A 24,050-nucleotide genomic window follows, 5' to 3' on the forward strand; every position below is an offset into this window, starting at 1 on the left:
TTCAAAACAGTAACTAATCTTTGACCTTTTAGTTAGTTCTTAGAAGAAAAAACTAGTGGCAGTGTGGCACCCCTTGGGCCTTGGCTGGTCAGATCACCCTCACGACAAGCGAGTCTGTCAGTCACAGACTCACAGCACAGCAGGGAAGAAACTCAGACCTCAGACCACCCCAACAAAATTACGGCGCTCAGCCAATCCTCTAGGCAGAGCAATGTGACTAAAAAAAGTCATCATACACGGGACCCCTGAAGCCACAATTTAGTGCCACTAATCCTTTTTAATTATTAATTTTGTGTACTATGGCAGTGGCATAGACTCATTCTGTTAATTCTGTTTTACAGCTAGTAAAGGCAAATAATAACTACGGGGGTCTCCACTTCCTTTGACATTTTAAGAATATAAAATATAATTTTCCAGGAAGTGGTAAGCAGCATTCAGCAAGCAGTGGTGTGATAAGTCAATGACTCCCTTACAGCTGCGAGTAAATATATCACTAAGTTATAACTTTCTTTACGGAAGAATTTTGGCACAGATGTTTTGAGATTGATTTATGTCAGTTTGGTACTGTGGTAAAGGGTGCTGCATTTTCTTCCAGGAACAGATAATGTCCTAGGTGAGGGTCTAACGCTATCCCCCTAACAGTTATGATGCTTCATGGTACATTTAATCTTTTAAGTCCCAAACACATCTCTGACACATGGCTGGCAAAGTGGAGCCCAGGAGCCAACCATGCAGGCCCTTTCTTTAAAACCGTAGTTATAGGCCCATGGAGCAGGTAGTCCAGTATGGCTGCTCGTTGCCATGGTTACAGATGCTGAGGGGTTGGCGGGAAATTAAAGTGGCAGCATACTACCAGGTAGGGATCAGGTATTGTGGCATCACAGTTGCCAAGTTGCCGACTGACCAGTTAATTTTTTAAATCGGCCCAAAATAAAGGGAGCACGAGGTCTATTTCACTCTGCAGTAACATTCTCCTAATATATGCATCACGAAATCTCATTAACTTAAATATGCTTTTTATAAACTATTCTTGGAGGAAACTCACCTGCCAACTCTCTTTTAGTGAATAAACTCTAGTGTGATTGTCATCACATGTACATAGATGACTATATAAGTGGCCTGTGGTCCTCTGAGGAGATCCAGAAAACATGCACTGCTGGAGGTACCTGAGAACGAAGCTTCAAAAACTCTTTTACTAGCGTTTATTACTGTATATTTTCTGTTTAAGTTCAACTTCTTGTTGAGATTTTTCCACTTCCATCTTCTACTGAAGAAATGAAAAACAGGACTATTTGCAACTCTGCAGAATCAGGGGTCACCAATCCCAAGAGTGAAAAAACATCAAGTTTTCTTTGAGAAGCAAGTGTAACAATTATATATAAAAGTCTCAAATCGGAGAAAATAATTACCAGCGACATGCCAAATTGCAAATACGTGTAAAGTAAGTATTAATTTGCAAATTAAACATTAATTGTTGTTATTATAAAAGATAAACAGGTGATGTGAATAAGCGCATGACAACAAGCGGGTTTCCTTTTCCCCACATTGTGATACTATTCATACTATACATATTCATGTAAGTGTAGATTATTGCATTTATTTGATACTATTAAATTACATTTTTATCTGTCCCCCCGCTCTCTATTTCTTTAATATAGCTGTGTGCCTCTACAACATTATCCGGGAAGGGATTTACATCAACGCCATTAACCTAGCAGCGTGGAATTGCTCCTCTATAAGCCAAGAGTCCATCTATTTCTTTTGCATTTTAAAATCATTCACATCTAACCATCGTTTTTCTTCTTCTTTTTTTTTTTGCATACATGGTTGAAGATTAACCCTTAAGTACTGTGATGGAACAATACCTTCCTAAATGGAAAGTACCCTATTGATATAATTTCTTTATTTTCACCTGGCGCTCAATGCTTTTGTTGGCTATTGGCCTCAATGTGTAAAAACTGCTTGGCTTTTTATATGATTGATACAGTTATTGTTCTGCAAACAATTACATCATCTGTCACATTTACCAAGGCAGAGTTTGTGATCATCTGTAAGGCTACTGTAATAATATATTGGCTTGGATCTGCTAGTTCCACTGATAACCATTGCAATTTTTACTATTTCATTAAAGACATTCAATTTACCAGTTAACATCTACAATTACAATGACATCGACTCCATTTCCAAATGTTCATCAGTTCTTATTTACACATTAACTTAATGCTCAAATCTCTGACATTAATCTTCATTTGCCTTGTGTCTTCAAATGGACATCTCTTTTAATTTGTGAACCTCATTGATTGCCATCTTATCTTGTTTAATCTACAAAATACATTGTGAATCATTGATTACATTTTGACTACAGGGGCTTCACCATAACCTGCAATTTCCCCCCGCTCTCCTTTTAGTGTAATACTACTCTGTAGCCTCATGATGGGGCCTGAACATCACAATCAGATGAAGCCTTTTACAAACTATTTTTGTTTCACATAAAAAGCTAAAGATTCTATATACTTATGGTAAGCGAAAAACGGAACATTCAAGCACAGCTTGCAAAATTAAAACAACCATGCCAATTCATGCCTGTCAAAAAGCATAGAACAGTCCGTTTGAGCAGGACCCTCCTCACCTTTTGTTCTGTAAGACAATTTGTTATGTTATATATTACTTGCCATGTCCTTGAACAGCGCTACAACATTTGTCGCTATATAAAACAATAAACAATACTAAGAACCCATATAACAATGGGCGAGGAATCAAAAAGTGACATATCTTGCATCCTTATATGCATTTGAATTCTAAACATAGAATTCTAATGTTACATTGGAAACGTTGTAATATTATGAAATCAGACCACAATTATTTTTAGATATCCCTATATTGGCATTAATATTAGTGGATTTTATTTTGTACATATAAAGCTACAGTTTTTACATATATGTTACTAAAATCGTGTGCTTATGTTCCAAATTCCAAATTCAGAAATATTAATAACTACAGCAACTTAAAAGACCTTAAAAGACAGCAAGATATGTTGCTTTTCGATTCCTTACGAACTTTTATTTGGCTTATTATTATTATTATTTATTGTTTTATATAGCACCATCAAATTGATGTAGAGCTTATTCTGAGTGCGACAGACACAAATAATTGTAGTTGGAATTAAAAGATAGAGCTTTAAACACAGTACATTTGAAAATATTTCAATTTATGAAGATATAGTTAAAAATTCAGCTTACTGTTCTGGCTAAACGGTTTAATTAAACCATCTAAGGGGTTTCTAGCAAAGAAATTAAACAGAAGTTGAACACAAATAAAACACCTATAATTTTCAGGAGCCAGGTCATTAATTTGGTCTGAAAACACATTGGACATTTTAAATCCTCCAAAGATAAGCAGCTAAGTAAAACACCTGACATATTTCCATTGCGTGAAGTGTGGGTTCAGCCGGAAATTCAAAAAGAAAGTATTTCTGTAAAATTTGGTGATGATTTAGTACAGAAATTAAAAGTCTGGTACTTACATCAGCTTAAAACTTGAAAAGAATAGGAAAAAAAACAAAACAACATTTTATATAATGTTCTGAGCTTTCATTCTTCAAAACATGTAAAGCAAGTACAAGGCAATTAAATAAGTCTCCAAGTCCAAATTGATTCAATATGAACTGATGTAGAAAGCTTAAAACAGTTTTTATTCTCTAATAATGAACTGTAATACCATAGTAGCTTTTCTGGCAATGGGTTAACTTAGCCTACCCGGCAAATTATAAGAAAACAAATTAAACAGTTAACAATACCTTTTAATGAACCTTTTTTTCTGAAAAAAAATAAGATTATGGAAGTTAATGTGAACTGTACATCTTAAATACACCATACTACTAATCATGTGCTTCAAATATTACCTATACAGTGAATAATTTCACAGGAAAAACATAGTGTGAAAATGTGTTTGTGCAATGGTAAACTAGCAATCATACACAGCGCCAATCAGCAGCTGGTAAAGCAAATAAAACACTATAAAGAATAAAGGGGTTGAACATAATAAATGTCATAATGTGAAAATCATTTATTGGATTACAGTTCTTACTAACAGATAATACATTTACATTTGGAACCGGAAGAAATAAAGTTAAAATATAGCAAATTTATAAAATGTATATATTATATATAAAACAAGAACTAATTATATATATATATATTGTAACTGAACATCCTTTGAAGCACAAGGAGTTAGTCAGAGATCTTTCAGAATCACTTGTCTTCTAGGGTAAAAAAGCCAATTCCAGATCCAGATAGAATTTAAATATTTATTTTCTTCAAATCAAAACACGCCAAACAAACAAAATAAATCCTGGCTGGCAATAAGAAGAGAGTGAATTGAACCAAGCTGGGCTTTTTAAACCCTCCTGATTAGACCAGGTGAGCTATACTTGGTCACCTGTAAATCCTGGTCTGGATTTTAAAAGCTGTTGGAGCACCAGCCCACCCTGCTCTCCTGGATACTCCACCCCAGGGACCCATTACACAATTTACAAATCACCTCCTATATTGTAGTTTTTTTATTGTGCTTCTCTTTCCCTGGGGCTTTAATTTTACATATAAGGACACACAAAATTAGCCAAAGTAGGGCGTATATACCGCCCATCCACTACTTTACCGGCCTTTCTGTCACAATATGTATAATATATATATATATATATATATATATATATATATATATATATATATATTGTACAAAGCTACTCTATGGAAGTACTATGATTCAGGAATAGTTACAATGGCCCAATGCAAACATTGAACAAAAGTAATCAATGCATCGAAAACGCCTATATATTTGCTGTATTACAAAACTAATGAATAATTTTTAATTTTTTTTATACAAAAAATGATTTATAGGGATTTATCTTGAAATACAAAGTGCTAGTGCTCCACTTTCTCACAGTGAAAAAATGGGATATGGTGGAAACGGGAACCTGCAATGCCCTGAGGTAACACTCAGCCATCGCTTACCCCCCCCTTGGCTGAATTCTGCAGGGGTAGGGGGGCAGATCATTAGTGGTATCAGAGGACCACTGAAGCCTTCAAGGAAAGACAAGAGACCAAAAGGCACCACCCATTCCCCACCAAAAACCCTAATCTTATGGGACCAAGTTCCACTGTGGCATTTGTGTGATCTGTGTCTGGATAAATGTTCCATTTGACACCGTAACCTTAAAACATACAAAAAATAAAACACTACATACTAAAAAGCCAGTAATGTGCACACAAAGAGAAAATGTGCATTTCATGAGGACAAGTGAGACAATAAAAATAAAAAGCTATAAGAGGCCCACTCAAACTGGATGGTATTATAAAACATTTTCTTCATCTGCCAGCCAAGAAGAGCCGAGGATAGGTTAAAAACAAGACGATGAAGGTCCATGGTGCTACTCACGCGCTTACCGGCAGCTCCACCATGACATGCCAATGTGTAACCCACACCCAAATTTCCTCTTTCTATGATTAAAGAAATAGTCCTTGCCATAAGTAAAACGCACACTGGCGGTTTCATGAAAGCTGTTGCATTGTATTGCACACAGATCTGAATTAGTCTATGCATTTCATTCTATTGATGTTACAATATGAGAGCTCAGCGTGAAACTCCATGTAGCCCCCGCTCCCTGTGAAACTGATGAAGTTGATGTGCTACTGTGTGCTCTATGCATGTACAGAAAGAAGAAAAAATATTATTTTTGACCCAAAATGAATGCATGCAATGGGAGAAATACACCCATATTAGTAACGGCTGAAGGTCTTCTTTAAAGCATTGAACCTGCTGTTTCCTTACCCCTAAAATAGATGTCACAGCTTATTTATTTCGAACTGCTGGTTCTGTGACCATTGTCACATTGTTAGCACTGTTTATTCCTCCTAATTTATTGTCTCACCAAAATCCTTGAGCATTTCAGATGGGGTGATTTTTGTTTTTCTTTTGGTGCTCATGCAAAAAAAAACAAGTATTCTAAACATAACAAATGACATCAGCTCAGTCATTCCAGTTCCTGAATGGCAGAAGCCTGCTAATCCAACCTCCATCCTGGATTCTATGAAATAAAACAGAGGGAGGCTGGCAGTAGGTCAGCACTGCCGGATTGAGGAAGCTGACGATTGACAAGCATGTGGGAAGACAATGTATAAAGCTCCGAAATTTGTAGGTGGATGCTCAGCTACTACTTTGGATTCGTTTGTGTAATCAGCTGCGAGTGAAGCCCTGTGCCTGGACAGTAGCGTGCAGTTTTTGCTTCTTACCGGGGGAGATGAAGTGCTGGATCATCGTTGCCACTCTTTTGATTAATATGCCCCTTGGCAGTGCCTGGAATGCCCGGTATGCGGTGGACTGCCCTGAACGCTGCGACAGTAATGAGTGTAAGAGCACCACGCGCTGCAAGAGGACGGTGCTGGATGACTGTGGGTGCTGCAGAGTCTGCGCCGCAGCCGTTGGCGAAACCTGTTACCGTACAGTTTCTGGGATGGACGGCGTTAAATGCGGGCCTGGTTTAAAGTGCCAGTTCTTTACAGAAGAGGACGATTTTGGAGATGAATTTGGGATTTGCAAAGGTAAATGTAACTACACTATCTCCCTCTCTCGTTTTATTCATTTACCAAACAGAAGTTTTTTGCACGGCTAAAAGGTACCGCTAGCTTTTCAGGTGTAGAAACATAGAATTTGACAGCAGATAAGAACTATTTGGCCATCTAGTCTGCCCACTTTGTCCTGATGTAAGGACTAAAATCTTAATAGGTCCTTGAGTTTGTCTTAGAATAAGGAAAGCTTTATGCCTATCTCATGTGTGTTTCAATTCAATCGCTATTAGACTCTACCACTTCGTGGAGCCGTTATCTACCACCATATCAGTAAAGTAAAACTCCCTTCTATTCCATCTAAGCCTCTGACCCTCTCGTTTCAGATTATGACCTCTTGTTCTAACATTTCTCCTCCTTCGAAATAAACGTCCCTCCTGTACTTTGTTAAATCCCTTTGAGTATTTCCATGTTACCATCACATCTCCCCCTCTCTCTTCTTTCCCTCAAGACGTTCATATTATGTTATTCTATACATCTAAATCTTTTTATACCAGAGGTTATAAAGGAATTTGACCATTTAATTTTAACTTATACCTTTAATGACATGTATAATATTATCAAATAAAACAGTTTGTGTATTTAAAATCAAATGATACCAACATTAACAAGCATTTGCAACAGTATCAGCCCAAATGAATTCTTCTTGGACCAATATGTAAAACAGAAACACAAACGTACCAGCATACATCTTAACTACACATAATAAATGCAGTGCTAAAGACACACAGAAACGCTCAGATTCTCAGCATCTTTAATTTAACACACTTGTTTCTGAAATAAGGATGGATATACCGTCTGTGTGCAGTCATATGCTCCCTGTCCATAATGTATCATTTCATAGCACATCAAGAATAAAAATTATTACCGACTTTAGTTTTTAGACTTGAGGTTGCAGTCTATGTACAACTAGCTGATTTTTTTCACGTAAAAAAATTCCACCTGTATTCATTGGAGATTAACAAGTAAACATAATGCATCTTAAATCACATCGCATGTTTTACATATATATATATATATATATATATATATATATATATATATATATATACATGCATGCTACAGAATATTGATCTTTATATTCTTTGAGTAAGATTATAAGTAAAACTGACAATAATCTCTCTAGTGTCTCTGTAATAATTATGAATTGTGTTAAATGAATCCTTAGATGCTCAGTTTTCAAATAAAAGTGTCCCAGTTTCAATTAATACCCCAGAATAATAATAGAATAAAATATAATAATTTATAAAAGAGTTGTGGAACTTTACGGTGCGGCGTCCTATTTATTTTGAGGAGCTTATTTCAAAATTTTTAAATATTTAAAAACATGTAAAATTAATAAACATTAATCAATATTTGATAAATGAATATAGAAATACAGCTTCTAGATGCGTTTCGAGTTTTCCGTTCTGATGGCCGGAGTGGGAAGAATAGGCACCTGTTTAACATCTGTTTTAACAATAGCGCAATCAGATGAGGGCTCATAAGCTGAAAATGAGTTCCTTTATAGTGCCTGTCTGGGGAAATGGACAAAAAGATTTAACACACTTGTAAACGCTGCAGCTTTTAAATTAGAAGCACCGTGTTATGCTTCTAGGACCCCCGGCTTTGCTTGCACTGGCGCCCTTGTGATGTGCATGCGTCGTGCCATACCTACTATACATGAAAACCATATGGTCAGAGGTGCCTCTTTCCCATGTTTGTAGCAAATGTTACCCAGATTGCCCAGGGGCCAAGAAATCCTAGGGATAGCCCTGGTCAGGCACACTTACTGCATGCTTTTGGTAGACAAGCTGCCAAGAAGTCGCTGCGGAATGAGTAGCTAAGCAGCGTTTCTCTCTGATATCGTGCTGTACCAGTATTCACAATTACCCCAATAAGTAAAGCTGTGCCTATACTCATCATTTTCAAAGAAGACACAATAATACATGTTTATATTGAATGCAATTCAAAAGCAATATGAGTATAATTAATGTAAATGAATGAAGATCTGGTTCATGCCTGCATTTGTGATACAAGCTGATATCAGTATCTTAGAGAAAGGAGATGCGGTTAGATCCTTAGAATACATCCATGGATGTATTAAGAAGGAACAAAATTACAGCATCAGACTGTGTAGTAATGTGGCATGGTACTAGTTTCCATAATGGGTTACTGATACCTGGAACAGCCTTGGTAGAAGTGGTAGGGCAAACCAAATGAAATCACGCATGTGATGTGGTGATTTTCTGGTAGCACATAGGATAGGAAACTCACTGGTTGTGCCAGTTGGTATGTTTTTCCATGTTTCCTAAAGATACACAAATTAATTTTGGTGATAAAGATTTCAGCCTTTTTAGAGAATTGCTTGAGTTCTTAAGCCATCTAGCACTCAAAGGATTCCACGCTTCATGCACTTTGCATTAAAATATGGAAGCAACATCACAAAACTTATCAGATATATAATAAGACAGACTTGGGTAACGCAGTGTGTCATCGCATTGGTTTTAAACGAAAGAGCTCAGCTTATGGTGGGAGGCTTGGCTGCAGGTGGACAGTCCCCATATCTCTATGCTTCACCACAATGGCAGTGGTAATATCATACAATATATATATATATATATATATATATATATATACATACATATATATACATACATACATATATATATATATATATATATATATATAGTTACATTAGAGTGATTTCAAAAGGACTCTGGGTTTCCTTTGGAATAAAAAGTATTTTTCTTGAACTCTCCCAGTAATTCTGTATTGTTCCAGAAAATTCTATCTCTTTAATTATTACCATATTTCTGTTTGAGTCCAGCCTTCAGCTTCTACCAAACCTTACAAATGTATCACATTCAAGAAGCACGTTTCGCATAAATCATGTTTTGCTTATTCATAAATACCTTGGGGAACAATTTTTTTTAATTAAAAAAAGCATTTCTTCCTGTGCAGATGCTAGAACACGTTTTATTGTCTGGAACTTGCCTTGAAATATCTATTTTATTTACTATTAACTGGGGGGCATTAAACACAAGATCGTCTTTTAATTACTCAAGAGAGCTCCCCACAAATTATATTTGTATTGTGTCACTAATATTTTGAGTTTGACTCATTTTGGCTCTCATTCCGAGTTATCTGAAGCTACAAGAACACACTGACCTAAATCTGTCTGTTGGCTGAGCCACAACTGGCAGTCGCTACGCATGAACGAAAGGCCGCCATGACAGGACCATGAAGTGTCATTCCACAGGGATCAGGTTAAAACTTGTACGGTGGGCTACTTGGTAGATGGGTGGGCATGGGGTAACACCATTCACAGGGCTGTATTAACAGTCTAAGCTACTGATTTAACCCTACTTGGGATTTACACCACATGCCAACATGTTAACCAACATGGTTCATGCAATTCAATTCTTTAAAAGGGTTTATTAGATTGTAAATCCACAAATTCTCTTTTTAGTGTCTTTATACGTAAATCTTATTGTCAATTTGTATGTTGTCAGTATTAATGTTATTGTTAATTATGGCTGTCCCAATATTTTAAGAGAATATTTAACAGAATCTCCTGGCATTAAATAAACATAATGTGTTACCAGGCCCATTAGACGGGTCCTGAGATACATGTTACGGTGTGGGAGATGGTGGTCTTGAGGAGGCCAACTTAGTTGCACTAGCTGCAGGGTGCTAGATCCCCTACTTTGGGAATGTGGTAATTTTAGGGGGTAGTTGTGTCATTACACTATAAGTAGTATGTCATGGTTTAATTGGTTTATATTTGTATAATCTATGTATGTTCATATACTAATAATGAATTTTAACCATTGTTAAAGAAGGTTTTCATTTATACCACAAGCACATAGTTGGAGAGGCTAGGTGGACAAATCTCTTCAGTTCTCAGGTCTCATGTGAGTCCACAAGGTGAATTTAGTGGAGTAGTATCACAGTAATTTGCCAAATCCAGCAGCAGGGTAATAAGCAAAGGATCAATTTTTAACCTGCTGTAAAAGGGTTCATGCATTGGAGATTAAGGCTGTCTGACAACGAGGTGATTACATATGTAGGTTCTCACATAATGAATAAACTTGTTGAGTGTGACTTTGCCCTCACACCATCCTCCACCATACTTGTGCCAGAAGAATAAATACCAAACTGTAATAATGTTTGAAAGGACCTGCGTGAAAAACATAAAATAAACAAAACTTCCTTTACTTTTTTACTGTTTTGCAGAATGTCCATATGGTACCTATGGCATGGAGTGTCGAAAGAGCTGTATTTGTCCTTCTGGAATATGTGACAGGGTGACAGGCAAATGCTTGAAATTTCCATTTTTCCAGCTCACTGGAGGAAAGTCAGGAAACAAACTGAGACGGGTTTCCCATTCAGGTATTTTTGTTTTTTTTTATATTGGGATGTCTAGTAATTTCAAACTTAAAGTAAACTACATTACTTGAAGGTTGTACCTTCAGGATTGAGGTGTGAAGCTTTTATGTTAGAGATAAAATATAAATCATAAATTTATATTAATATATAAAATATATATAAATATATATAATAAATATAAATTTAATTAGTTGATAAAATATTTTATATTATTTTAAAAAATGTTTGTCTGTGGCAGAAATGTGTTCACTCCTCTGATGTCTCTCCGTGGAAGTTATACTAGACAAGAGTATTTTAACAAAATAAGGGATTAACTGATAAATTAATTATTTCCTGAATTATCAGGTGTTGTTATTTTTTTTTTTTTTGATAGCCCAGATAGCCAGTAAAACAAACTTGTCCCTAAAATGTTCAAGTTCTTCAGTAAAATTATATCCTTTTATCTTGATGCAAAAAAGATTTCTTCTGGATTTTTTTTTTAGATACAGAAATGTCATCTGGTGATGGGAACAACTTAAAAGAAGAATTGTTAAAAGAGAAATCTGTTCGTTCACCTGAAATAAAATGGTTAAATCCACGCTGAAAACCAATCAAAGGACATTCAATTTGATTTAAAACATTGACAAATATTGCAAAAGGAAACACGTAGAACAATCTGGATGTATAAAAAAACTTTGAAGACGCCGGTATCTTTTTAATTTATAATTTGTGAGAAAACGTTGATGACTTCGGAGTTAGTGCAAAAAAAGCCACTTGTACAAATTTGTTCCATGATGTAATGTTTTTTTTTTCTTCAATATTTTGTAATTGTATAGTAATATAAATTTATTTTGGATCAATTTCAAATGATTTTCATTTATCCAACATAACTATTGCAGGTCTTGTGTATTTAATAACTAAAAGCTTTAATTTGTGTGTCTATCAGCTCTTGAAGTGTTTGTAATTTTATTGTTGTAAATAAATCTGAAGGTTTTTTGTTAGCATTTCACAAATAGACCAAGACTAATTTTGGAGTATTTGATCAGAAACTGAAGAAAAACAAATTTGCCTATGATGATGACATTTAAAAAAACCCAAACCTTAAATTCCATTATTTTTAGATTAATAGTTAAAGTAATTTCTTAATATTTCAAACATGAAAATATATGCCTTCGTAATAAAAATCCAGCTTTCAGCTGATACTACAGTTATTTGCCTGACTACAAGTAATAATAAAAATATATACGTATAACTATACTGGCCATAATAATGGATTATATATACACCTAGTTTAATGTAATCTTTAGGGATAGGGAACAGGCAAATAATAATTTAATACTGTGATATTAGCTAGTTCAGACTACTAATTCTTGTGTTATTTCCCCATAAAAAAACTACACAAAGAGTAGAAATTGTTGCTTATAGTGAGTATACTTTGTTTTTCTATTTTAACATCTGTGCAAAGATGCCTGGTCTATGAATTGTACATAATATTATAAATATAATTTCTGGAATAAAGACTCCTCATTAAAGTTTATATTTTTCTGTTTTATTTTTGCTGGGTACATAGTTCGGTTTCACAATAGTATAAAACAAATAGATGTGTGATAGTGGTCTCTAAGACAAGTGCTTCATGAAAACATCAGCATGAAATTCCTTAAATGAAACAACTCTTCTTTACTTTTTTAAAGCAAAATATGACATCTTTACCAATGAATAATAAAACAACTTTTATTTTTTATGTAAGACTGATAAACAGTTTCAGATAAATGTATTTATATATACTTTTGTTAATTTTGTAAATTTTTTGGTCTTCCTAAAAATAGCTTATGATTTATGATACTTATAACATATTACCTTTCATATATATATATATGACTTAGACACCTTATCTACTTGGCATATGAAACATCTCAGATATGTTAACTGTAAATACAGGTAATGCAGGTAAACCTTAAAAATGGAATTATATGTTCATGTTCCATTACAGTATAAACAGTCCAAAGGAATACATATTATGTGTGCCAATGTCTGCAATTAGGTAGATCCATTTGTCCTCTAAAGGTTCCAACCTATCTCTATTTGCTTACAACTAATATTTGTGGAATCATCTCTTCCATCCTGCACGTCTCCCCCTATGCTGTATCTGTGGGAACGTTTTTACAAGTTTGACTTTACTGCTCTACTTTTCCTCCACCTCCTGCTTTTATCTCAACACAAACTTCCTCATTTCTATTAGTGCTTCCTATTTACTGAACAACTGAAGCCACTCATGTCTCATAATGTTACACTTCTTCCCTTCAAGATTTCAGACTTGGACAAGTAGGTAGCCATTGTATTCAGTTTTGGTAAGTTTTAGATCAGCACTTTATTTACAGCATTTTACAAGGTTACATTTCTACAGAATGGAATAATACATGTGATAATTGTATTAAGTAAGCAACACAGAGGTGTCTGATCCAGAGTGAAAGATTGCATCACCAGCAATCAATGAATAAATATACAATAGCATTTTCATAAAAATTATACTGTCAAAACATTGACCTGCAAGTATATTTGTTAACAACTAAACTACTCGTTTTTTCTTGATTAGCAGTCCCCTTTCAGTATACAATTTGTGTTTTTGGTGCTTTTGTACCTGACCAAAAACCAGTGCAAGGTGCTGTATGTGTTCATTTATACATATGTATATACATTCAGGAGACATCTAAGAAACCTCTATCAACATACAGTCAACTGACTTCCACTAAGTCCAAAACTCAATGTTTTAATCATTAACTCGATGTACAATGCTTGGAGTGTGGTTCCCAGTAGCATGTGCCAGACACTTCTCTTGCTTGATGTAGACATCAGTCTAAAGCACAGCCTACAGAATTCTCTCTGTTTTACATCTGAAGAAAAAAGCAACGTGAATTATCACTCTCTTCAATTGTAATTCTTCAAATTAAATTTAGGGTTTATAGTGCAACTGAAAAAAAATAATTTTATTCTATCACCCACTGTGTGCTCACCTATCATCCTGTATACTTACACATTTCATTGTAGCTTTGAGACAAATGGACCAACGTGTAAATGCAGATATATCTATAAGTCATTGCATAAACTTGGGTGTGCAAACTGCAATAATCATAGTATCCATTTTGTATTGCATTTCTATTTGGAAAGTAAGTAAATAGCCAACATTTGTTTTATTTCTGAATTATTGAGCAACCATTTTAAATCAGAGCTGGGTATTATTTTTGTAAATCTTTTGTTATCCACCGATGTCATACAGAAGCTGACTGTTCCCATAATGTCAGATGTTTTACAAGATAGTTTTAGTTCTGACAACTGATGAGTCTAAAGCTGTGTTTTGTAATCATAAACTATATGACCCAAAGTATGGACAGCTGACCATCACACCTATATGAGCGAGATGATTGGACATCCCATGGGCATTAATATGGAGTTGCCCCTACCCCTTTTGCAGATTTAACAGCCACCACTCTTCTGGGAAGGCTTTCTACAATATTTTAAAGTGTTTCTGTTGGAATTTTTCCATTAGAGCATTTGTGAGGTTGATGTTGGAGGAGAAGGCCTGGCTTGCAATCTCCATTCCAGTTCCAAAGATTTTGAGTGGGGTTCAAGTTCAGAGCTCTCTGAAGGACACTCGAGTTCTTCCACACCAAACTCATCCAACCATGTCTTTATGGACCTTGCTTTATGCACTGGGGCACAGTCATGTCCAATGTCTTGGTATGCTGTAGCATTAATATTACCATTCAATGCACCTAAGGGGCCTTACCAAATCCCTCCCTCCACCACCAATCTTTACAGTATGCAAAATGCATTCCGTCAGACCTCCAGACAACGAGGTGCGGTTCACCACTGTAGAAAAAACTTTCAACTGTTTTCTGTGACGGTGTGCTTTACACCACTGCAGTCAATACTTGGCATTGCGCAAAGTGATCTTCAACTTGTGTGCAGCTGCTCGGCAATGCAAACGCATTTCATGAAGCTGTTGCTTCCAGAAGAAGTTTGGAACTGTTTGAAGTGCTTGGACCAAGTGATAAGATATAGAAAGGGATCCATCGTCAGTATGACACCCTGCAGCTAATCAAACACGAAAGGAGACCGAAGTGATTGGGATAGACAGAACAAATAAGATGGGATAATTATTTCAAATACAAAACTATTGGTATCCATCCAAATCACTGGCGTAACTACAGGTGCCCCTTGTTCGTGTCTCCTTGTGCCGTTTCAAACTAGTTTAGAAAAGGCCCTTCCGACCTGGATTGCACCGATCGAGGTCAGAAGGGCCCTTTCTAAACTATTTCGAACCGGCATGGGAAGACAGGAGCGTATCGAGGTCATGTGATGTCATGCGACCCCAAGGTGAAACCGAGGCTGCTCGCACACTGTGCAAGCAACAGGAGAGCTGGATTGAGAGGTAAGCGGAGGCGGGGATGTTTGTTTGTATGTATGTATGATTGTTAGCATGGATGTGTAGTTGTGTGTGTGAGCATGGATGTGTAATAGTGTGTGAGCATGCATGTGTAATTGTATATGTGTGCCTGTGTGACCTTGCATGTGTAACTGTGTGTGTATGAGCATGCATGTGTAATTGTGTGTGTGTGCGAATGTATATGTTAGTGAGTATGAGTAAGTGCGTGCAATTTCTGATATTTGCCAGAGTGTATGTTGGAAGGGGGGCAAGGAGCGGAGAAGGCACAGACAAGTTGTTTGGGGGCAATGATGGCATATTTTGGGGACCTGGGGCAATTTTCACACCAGGGCCCTGTGGTTTCTAGTTATGCCCCTGATCCAAACAGATTAATTTATGAAGGCACATTGAAAAACAACAAGCTGTTAATAGACTAAAGTATGCAGAAGCAACATTTTCTTTTCCATTCTGACAAAAAAAACATATAAAATGTTAAACGACAACAAATTGTCACCCTGCAGCCAAAGAACACACTATAAGGAAGCATTATTAGCACCTGCATCTCCTCTGCATACCATATCAAGCTGTTGAGGTCACCAGATTGTTCTAAGGATATTTCCTGACACCTGCAAGGCCAGTAAATATTTCCTGTTTTTTGTTGTGTCTGCAAAAAACAGGATTTTACCAATTGGGAAGAAGTTACTTAACAGATTGTCATTCTCCGCATCTGACAGCGAGTTTCCGTCTGGCATGGGGGTTTGTGCTCAAGTGTCTTTCTTTAAAAAGACTTCAGACAGGAATAGGTTATTTTTACCACTTAAACATAACAATATGCACTGAGCTAATCCTTAACGAAAGTGCTCTAGGAACACATCATATGTCAAAGAGCAAACTTATAAACAAATTAACCTGGCAAACTAAACTATGAAGAAATCCAAATATTCTCATCATAAGAATAGGATTGCCAAATACAAAACGGAATAATATGGCCTTCCCGTAGCATATAAGTAATAATTGCCAAGCACACACAATGCATCGTCTGTGCCACGTGCCATCTATCAAAACGGCCCATAGTTACATGAAAAAAGACATGCGTCCATCAAGTTCAGCCTTTCCTATATCTGTTAATTTGTTGCTGTTGATCCAAAAGAAGGCAAACAAACCCCAGTTTGGCTCTCTCCAATTTTGCACTAACCAGGGAAAAAATTCCTTCTTGACCCCAAAATGGCAGTCAGATTTCTCCTTGGATCAATAAGCTGTTTCCCCATAATTAAAGATTATATCTCCAAATATTATGTTTTTCCATAGTTTTAAGAGAAAAAAAGCTGGGGATGCGGTCAATGTAAGCCATCATGTCACAGTACTCACATCAGGTAAGTCCTAACCCTAAACTAAAAGACGGAAAACTGAATGCACACTAATGCGGCAGCAGGCAAGACACATTCAAATACTTTTCTACCCATATCTATAATATACAGTATATTTAATAGTTTTGGATAACCTCCCAAGCGATACAGCGTGTGTCTGGTTATTTGTATAACTGTGACATTCTAAGTACTAGCAAAGGGGTTTGGGGTGTTCTCACAACTGATTTAGTGTATAGCGTATAGAGTAGGCATGTTATTGTATGATGTAAATGTGTGTACGTGTATGATGTTAGAGTGTCTTAGAGTGTATTAGAGCCAGTTTATACAATATGTGTGTAAATTAAGGAGGGGTCAGGGGCCACTTGGATTTACTTGCGCCCTAGGCCAGAAGTGCAACAGTCTCAAGCTATTTTATTGCCATCTAGGAAGGCATGGGGTAATGTTATGAAAGCAGGCTCAATATTTTAACATTGCCGATGTATGGAGTGGCGCCAAAGAAATCCTGAGGCTAGGCATCAGTAACCCTAGGCTCACTTCTGGAGGTGCCACAATGAAATGGGGTCCCTAAGAAGTTTTATTTAGCATATACATGGAAATGTCTTTACACTTTAGAAATATACCTTTTCTAATATTTTGTCCTCTAATATATGGAGGGTTCAACAGCAATGCTTTCGTTTTCGACAATAAGCCTTTCATTTTAACGTACACAAGTAGAGCACAGAATATGGCCAGTGTATCTGGCGTTATCTAAATGATTTTGGCATACAGAAAATGTATAATACTGTGCAGAACACAGGTTTTTGAAGATAATTATGGTGCCAGCACAGCCTGTTCTGAACATCTGAACATCAGAGTACAAAATGCTGCGGGCAGAAAAGAGTTTTGTAAACAGAAAATGTCACAGAGGGGCTTGCTTATAAAGAGCAGTTCTGGCTGAAAGTTTTAAAACTGGTGTTTTCATCAGGGGTAAAAACTAACAGACATTGTGGGGGACATTTCAGGAACTGCCCCATAGGCACAAACTACTTCCACAAGGTGGCAGATACTTTGCCTATCCCTGCATTTTGTTCAATATTCTGTAGATCATTCCGTTGGTTACAATGAAAATCAAAGCCATTTTTAATTTAACATTGTTTTGTCAGAATTGTTCTTTATCATTAATCCCCATTCTAACATCAGGAAGCCTCATTTTACATTGAAATCCTGTCGCAACCTATAAAAATGGAGGATTATTTTTTAAAGTATTTTTTAATTTTATGGACCATTTTAGGTGTCAGATGTTAGACTGTCTAGAATAACCCTTTACACGTTATCCTCATGATGATATAATCCCATTCCTTATATTTTAGACCTTCATAATTTCCCTTTCATGTCATATCTTGCAAGGGGAAAGACCTTTATAAGACCTCACTAGCAGGAGGGGATGATTTACTAACTGCTCTAACAATAGGACTGTATGTCTACAACTTAGTAGGACGTAGGTCATCTGTTTTTCTATAGTTCCTCCCAAAATGATGTTTTTCACATAATTAATAAAGATATGGGTTGACATCTATAATCTAGTAAAACGTTTATGATTTAATAATATGTAAACTATGTACATTACATGAAGTAGATTTAAAATTGAATATTTCGGGATAGGTTGCATAGAATTGACGCGAACCGGGGGACAATATAGAGGAACCTGGCACAGACTTGATTGGTGTTGTCTATTTTTAGCTTTCTATTTCTGCTTCTTATTTTTGGTTTTGCTCTGTTTCCTCTGTGGCTTCCCTGAACTCTCTTTTCTTCTGCAACATATTTATGGTTGCTTACATAGGAAGTCCCAGGAATGTGTCAGGAACTAATGTTTTTCTTGGCACTGCCAGAATTCCTGGGTTGATAAGAGCTTTTAGGAAATATAGGATCATAAATTATCGTTTCCTCCTTATTACCAAGTGTCCATGAACGCAGCTTAAAGGGTAGCTAGTAAGCTTGTTAAAAGTAATCATATGTCAAGAGATGTCAACAACATTAACATCATTAAGAACAGTAGCAGGAAAACGCATTTTCTACTGAACATGGGGTGTTGATTTTAATATTTCTTTAAAGTATTTTTAACATCATATTTATGTGGGAAATGACTGTAGCCCATGTCTGACTTAGATGCTTTGGGGTTACTATTGCTTTTGAATTGATAAAGGGAGGTTGATACTCTCGAATGTTTGTACTTAAAATGGAACATTTGTCTAATAAAAACATGTATGATTTTATACTGCAATCCTTATTTCTTATACATGAGGGAAATGATAAATAGATGATAGGTGTCATCATCACGCCTATCTATATGTCTATTATCTAAACAGACGTTCGGCCTGGCTTGTGAAGAGTGTGAAAACATTGTGGGTTGGTTCCAGCTAAGTTTACAACGTGTATTGGCTGGCTTACCAACCTGAGGTGAGGGGAATTGGTAAATACGCTCCTCAGCTTTGTCTGCAGTATGTCTGATTGTGATAACTCCATATCAGCCAGGGGGTCCCTAGGTGATTGAAAGACAAACACTGGGCAAAAAGGCTGCAGGAGAAAGGCCCTTGAGGTTGATGGGCATTGGGCGGCTGTCCTTTTGCCCTGTGTTAATTAAAGCTCTGTATCTGTGTAGATATATTCAAAGCCAACAGTCCAAATCACCTATGTACGACTTGTTTATTATACTTATAATATTATAATTAATTGATGTTGTTGTTTAGTGTCTACAGATTCTGAAATGCTTCCCTTTCACAAGAATTAAGACATCATAACTATGTATGATTATTTTTTTCTTTATCCTATTTCTGTTGTTAGGTCCCTGATTGTTGTTTATTGGTTCAGACATCCTTTGCAAAGGTGGCTGAAGAGAGAAAAGCGATATGAAAGGATAGGAAATGATCAGATAACGCTAGCTCCGCCACAGGCTGCGGGCAATCTATGCTTCCATCCGGTAAATTTTTAAACAAAACAATTACCCCGACTGACAATGAAAAACACACTAAATATAGTTAGTTTTAATTAATAATTGTAGTTATGGTAAAAGCCATGGCCTGCATCAGAAATCTTGGGGCCCAGTACAAGCTTGATGTCTGGGCCCCCATGCCCCTCCCATTAGCCCACCCAATGTCCATCCCTCTGCCCCACCCATTACTTTATCTTAAGATCCACCCATAAGCACACATTATAAGAATAGGGCAAGCCTACGGTTGATGGCAACTGGGTGCAGTATTTCTTCAAGGTCCCCTCTAACTCCGGCAAATACAAACTAAGACGCAGACTAGCGTTAACACCCACTCACTCTAACTAACACTGTACACACACATTATTTCCCCTCTTTCTCCCCACCCCCTTCCAGGTGACACTAACCCTAGCCTCACCACTGACTTTTCCACTGGGAAATGATGTCATATTCTGAGCCTCATAGCGCTAGGACTGAGTAAGCACGGCCCACAGCTGCGACCTAGGGGTATGTCCGGGGGAGGAGCTGGTTTTAGGGGCCTCTAGGCCAAGCAGGGCGGCCAAGCTCGGTACCGGTTCTACCCCCTGATAGATGCCCTGGTCAAAGCTATGACAGTTCTCCTTTAATTATGCTAAAAGCTGTGAGATCATTCCCCTTCAAGCATCCTCCAACTACTTCTAGCTGTAGTATAGCTGTATATAATTTTATGTTATGACATTTTGGCTCAAATCCCAGACAAAGAAGCTCAGTCACCGCATTTTACAGGCAAACATAAGCTGTTGAGAACGGATGGGCACAAAGTATGGAGGTGGGAAGCAGCAGGTTTCCAGTACACATAGTGCTAATGCACACTAGATAATAGTCATACATGTGATTCATTGAGTAAAGATGTTCTTCAAAAGTGAAATAGCATTTTGTCACATACAGATAAAAGCCTAAAATTTGATCTTACTTAGGTTGTAAATAAAAAATGGCAAATATACGTCAGTATACAAATCATGTATACGCAATTAAAGTGTATAATGCACCAGGATGTCACATATATATATAAAACTTATATACCGCATGTACTCTGCAACATAAAGTGATCCAACAGTTTTAATTTTGGCACACACCTAAAGTGGGAAATAAGGAACAGTAATTTTGATTTATTCAAGTAAAGATTGCCAATGCTTCTGGATTGTGTCCCTACCAGAAACACTGGGCAGAGGATAATCCTTTTTGAGTACTAATTACGCTTGGTTTGGAATATATCCTGAATTTTATCAAAAATGGCCATTTTGTTTAAAGATTCTGGCACTGGAAAGCTCTATTTTTATTCAGAGCTCTAAATGCAAAGATTATAACACAGCCTTAAGTATATCTCCAATTACTCACCCCAAGGATCTGGAAAATTGGTTAGACAAGATGACACCAGAAAAGCAAGGTACTTGTGAGGTGGCAGAAGATGAGAGTTGCATTAGCAAACTTGCACACGATGGATAAAAGTCCAACTTGCAAATCCAGTAAAGCCAACTTGCATTTTCATACAAAAAACCTCTTAGCTTGTTTGCACGTTTATGGAAGTTGATATGATTTGGCTGCAAGTTATATGGAGTAAAGAATTTAGCCTGTGGGAGACATGAACCCCAAACCATGCCTCCACCTCTCCATTCTATTCCCAGCAGGATAGAATGGTTTAAACTAAACAAGAATTATGAAACCTCTCCTCTCTTCAGTATGAAACCTCTCCTCTCTTCATCTCTGCATAGTCCCACGGTTGGGAGGGGAATGAGGTCCATCGAAGCACTCTTTAGGTGCCACACGGTTGGTTATAAAAATAACCATCCACCCCCTTTGACATTCCCTTGGCACTCCCCATAGGGTATAAGAGATCATCGTTACCTTTTTAGGGACCTTCTAGTGGTGATCTTCAAAGACATCAATCCTCATTTGTTCCTCAAAGAAAGTAAAACAACTCTGATATGAAAGCAAAAATTAAGAAAAATCAAATGAATCTAATGGCAGTAGATTGAAAAATGGCCATCGGTTACGCAGGATCTTACATATATTCTCCTGTGCACCAGTGGCCCTGGTGTTTAGATTTGAATGAGTTCCACAGACTTCAATGGGCATGGTTGGATTCATTAGATTTTTTTTCTTTTGCTTTTGTGTCAAGCATTTTTTTTCAATTGTTTTATTTTTTGGATGGCCCCTTTCCTTCGGCTGAAAATTAGAATTAATGGCTCTGTGGATTATGGCTGAATAGGGCATGAAATCCTTAAAATGGACCCCCCATTTGAAAGCAGGGCTGCCACCTGGCCGGTATTTCACAGGCACAGCCGGAATTTAGAGCATCCTGCTGGACTCTGTATTTTAAAAATACCGGCAATGCAATTTTGCAGGGGCAGACCGGCAGGGTGATTGGCAGGTGATCGCCCAGAGTGCTAGCCCCTCTTTAGCACAGCGCTATGTCTATGTGCCAGTGCTTTGTTTGTGGCTGAGCCTGATCGCCGGGGGGAAGTGATGTTTCATTTCATGATGTCACTTCCCTCAGCGGCGCTCTGGAGTCTGGCAGCATCCGCGGACCGGCCAGCCTGTGTAAGCTCGCTGCCTGTGGAGGAAAAAGCCTTATATCCCTACTCCTTGGAGATCCCCTGAGACCGTATAAATACCTTGAAACTAGGCAAATATGTTCATTGGCCCCAAAAAATATGTCAAGTCATAAATAGACAAAAACTTCCATAACCACTTGCAAATGTTATCCTTCATTGCAAAAAGATTTGTGCAGCTAATGATTAGTTTTTATTCAATTTCATAAGCATATACATGAGTTATATGTAGGATTGCCACCTGGCCGGTATTTAGAGCAACCCTGGTGGACGGATGAGAGGAACAGACTTTCAGTTAGGATCGTGAAAAGTGAGCTTTGCATTCGTTATAAATTGGTTTATTCTTGCTCGGAATTTTATAACCTAGCAATGAAAAACAACAAATTATTGAAGGCGGCAAAATCCAATGCAAAATACACTTTCAAACATTGAGTTTGTACTATTCAGCTCTGTTGCCTCTGTAGCTGTCTGTTTGACTATTTTTGTAACGTTTAATAACATTTTAAAGCCATCCTGTTTTTAGTTGTTGGTAAATGATGTTACACATAAGTGTGTATTCATAGGAGCTGTTTAAATGTCTGCATTTGCGCTATTTGGTGAAGTTGCCAGATGTATTTAGTGTTCCCTTTAATTTATTAGTTTTTGTTCACTAAATAAGTGTTATTTATAATAATGTGATTTTATTCTTTGAATGTTTTTGTTTGTGTGATTTAGGATTTCCTCTGCATATGTATCGTATCTGTTATATCACTTCCTGTGATGTCACGCATATATACTTAATTATGCAAATTAACATGGCCAGTATTTTTTTGTAAGAAAGATGGCAACCCTATTTAAAAGTGAAGGGGATAAACCCTGAGCTTATATCGCCCAGGATGATTTAATTACTCCTACCCCACTGAGCATTTGGTGGTGGAAAAGGGAGCCATTCTTCGTTAGTTAAGTACTTTTATTTTTTATATTTTCATGTGTATTGTGGGGTGTGACAAACCCTGTAGCAGGAGGGCCATAAATGTCGCTGTTAGGGATCTTAAGCAGTACTTCAACTGCTCAAACAAAACACCCCAAAACAAAATCATAAAAGAAACAAACCTATCTCTCGATTGGAGCACTGTCTAGTTATACTATGCTGGCCCAGACTGACCAGCCTAATTACCATACCTGGGAACTTCTGGGTTCCGGCGACCCAGAGCCTTCCCTTGCGGAACGCGACCAGGACTGCACACTGATGTCGGTTGAAGGTCCCGCTGACGTCAGTGGGAGTTCCACTGGCGTCAGTGGCCGGTCCCGCCGATGTCAGTGGGGCGGTTCCGCTGACGTCAGCGGGACCTCCCTTCCCTTTAAACTGACATGCTCTTATCTGAAATTTCAGAAAATTGCATACCCACAGAAAATACTCGCAATTTCAAGTCACGTCTGGTCACTGACCACTAAGCTCTATGTGAGTAGATCCACTTGTGTAGGTGCATTACTTTGGTGATGAGTCACATTGACGGAGAAACTCTATATTATTATTTCTATTTATATTTTCCTTCTTTATACATTGTGCCCTCGTAGAAAGTATTTAGCTGACATGTACAGAAAATGTACAGATTTTGCTTTGCTTTTTGAAGAGTTGGTTAATGTCTTCCTCACAATTCTACTAGTTCTTTCTTGTAATCTATCTTGATTTTACTCTCACTAGCTGATGGTAACTTCCAACAATAAAATAAAGTAACACAAAGTAGACTATTG

General features: G+C 37.1%; 1 protein-coding gene across 1 annotated transcript; it reads left to right on the forward strand.

Moving 5' to 3' along the window:
• Positions 1-6,139: 6,139 nt before the first annotated feature.
• Positions 6,140-11,645, forward strand: ESM1 (endothelial cell specific molecule 1). The gene is made up of 3 exons (XM_053448054.1): positions 6,140-6,596; positions 10,839-10,994; positions 11,474-11,645. Exons 1-3 carry the CDS (start codon positions 6,296-6,298, stop codon positions 11,572-11,574), a joined length of 558 nt encoding a protein of 185 aa, XP_053304029.1. The 5' UTR covers positions 6,140-6,295; the 3' UTR covers positions 11,575-11,645.
• The last annotated feature ends 12,405 nt before the right edge of the window (positions 11,646-24,050 follow it).

This window comes from Spea bombifrons, chromosome 1, assembly GCF_027358695.1.
Source record: "Spea bombifrons isolate aSpeBom1 chromosome 1, aSpeBom1.2.pri, whole genome shotgun sequence".
In the NCBI taxonomy this organism is placed as follows: Eukaryota; Metazoa; Chordata; class Amphibia; order Anura; family Pelobatidae; genus Spea; species Spea bombifrons.

Bases quoted from the DNA above. Each gene is read 5' to 3' on its own strand.
- ESM1 (XM_053448054.1), top strand. From the start codon at position 6,296: ATGAAGTGCTGGATCATCGTTGCCACTCTTTTGATTAATATGCCCCTT. The intron at 6,597-10,838 runs GTAAATGTAACT...ACTGTTTTGCAG, and splicing joins TGAATTTGGGATTTGCAAAG to AATGTCCATATGGTACCTAT. The intron at 10,995-11,473 runs GTATTTTTGTTT...TTTTTTTTTTAG, and splicing joins GAGACGGGTTTCCCATTCAG to ATACAGAAATGTCATCTGGT.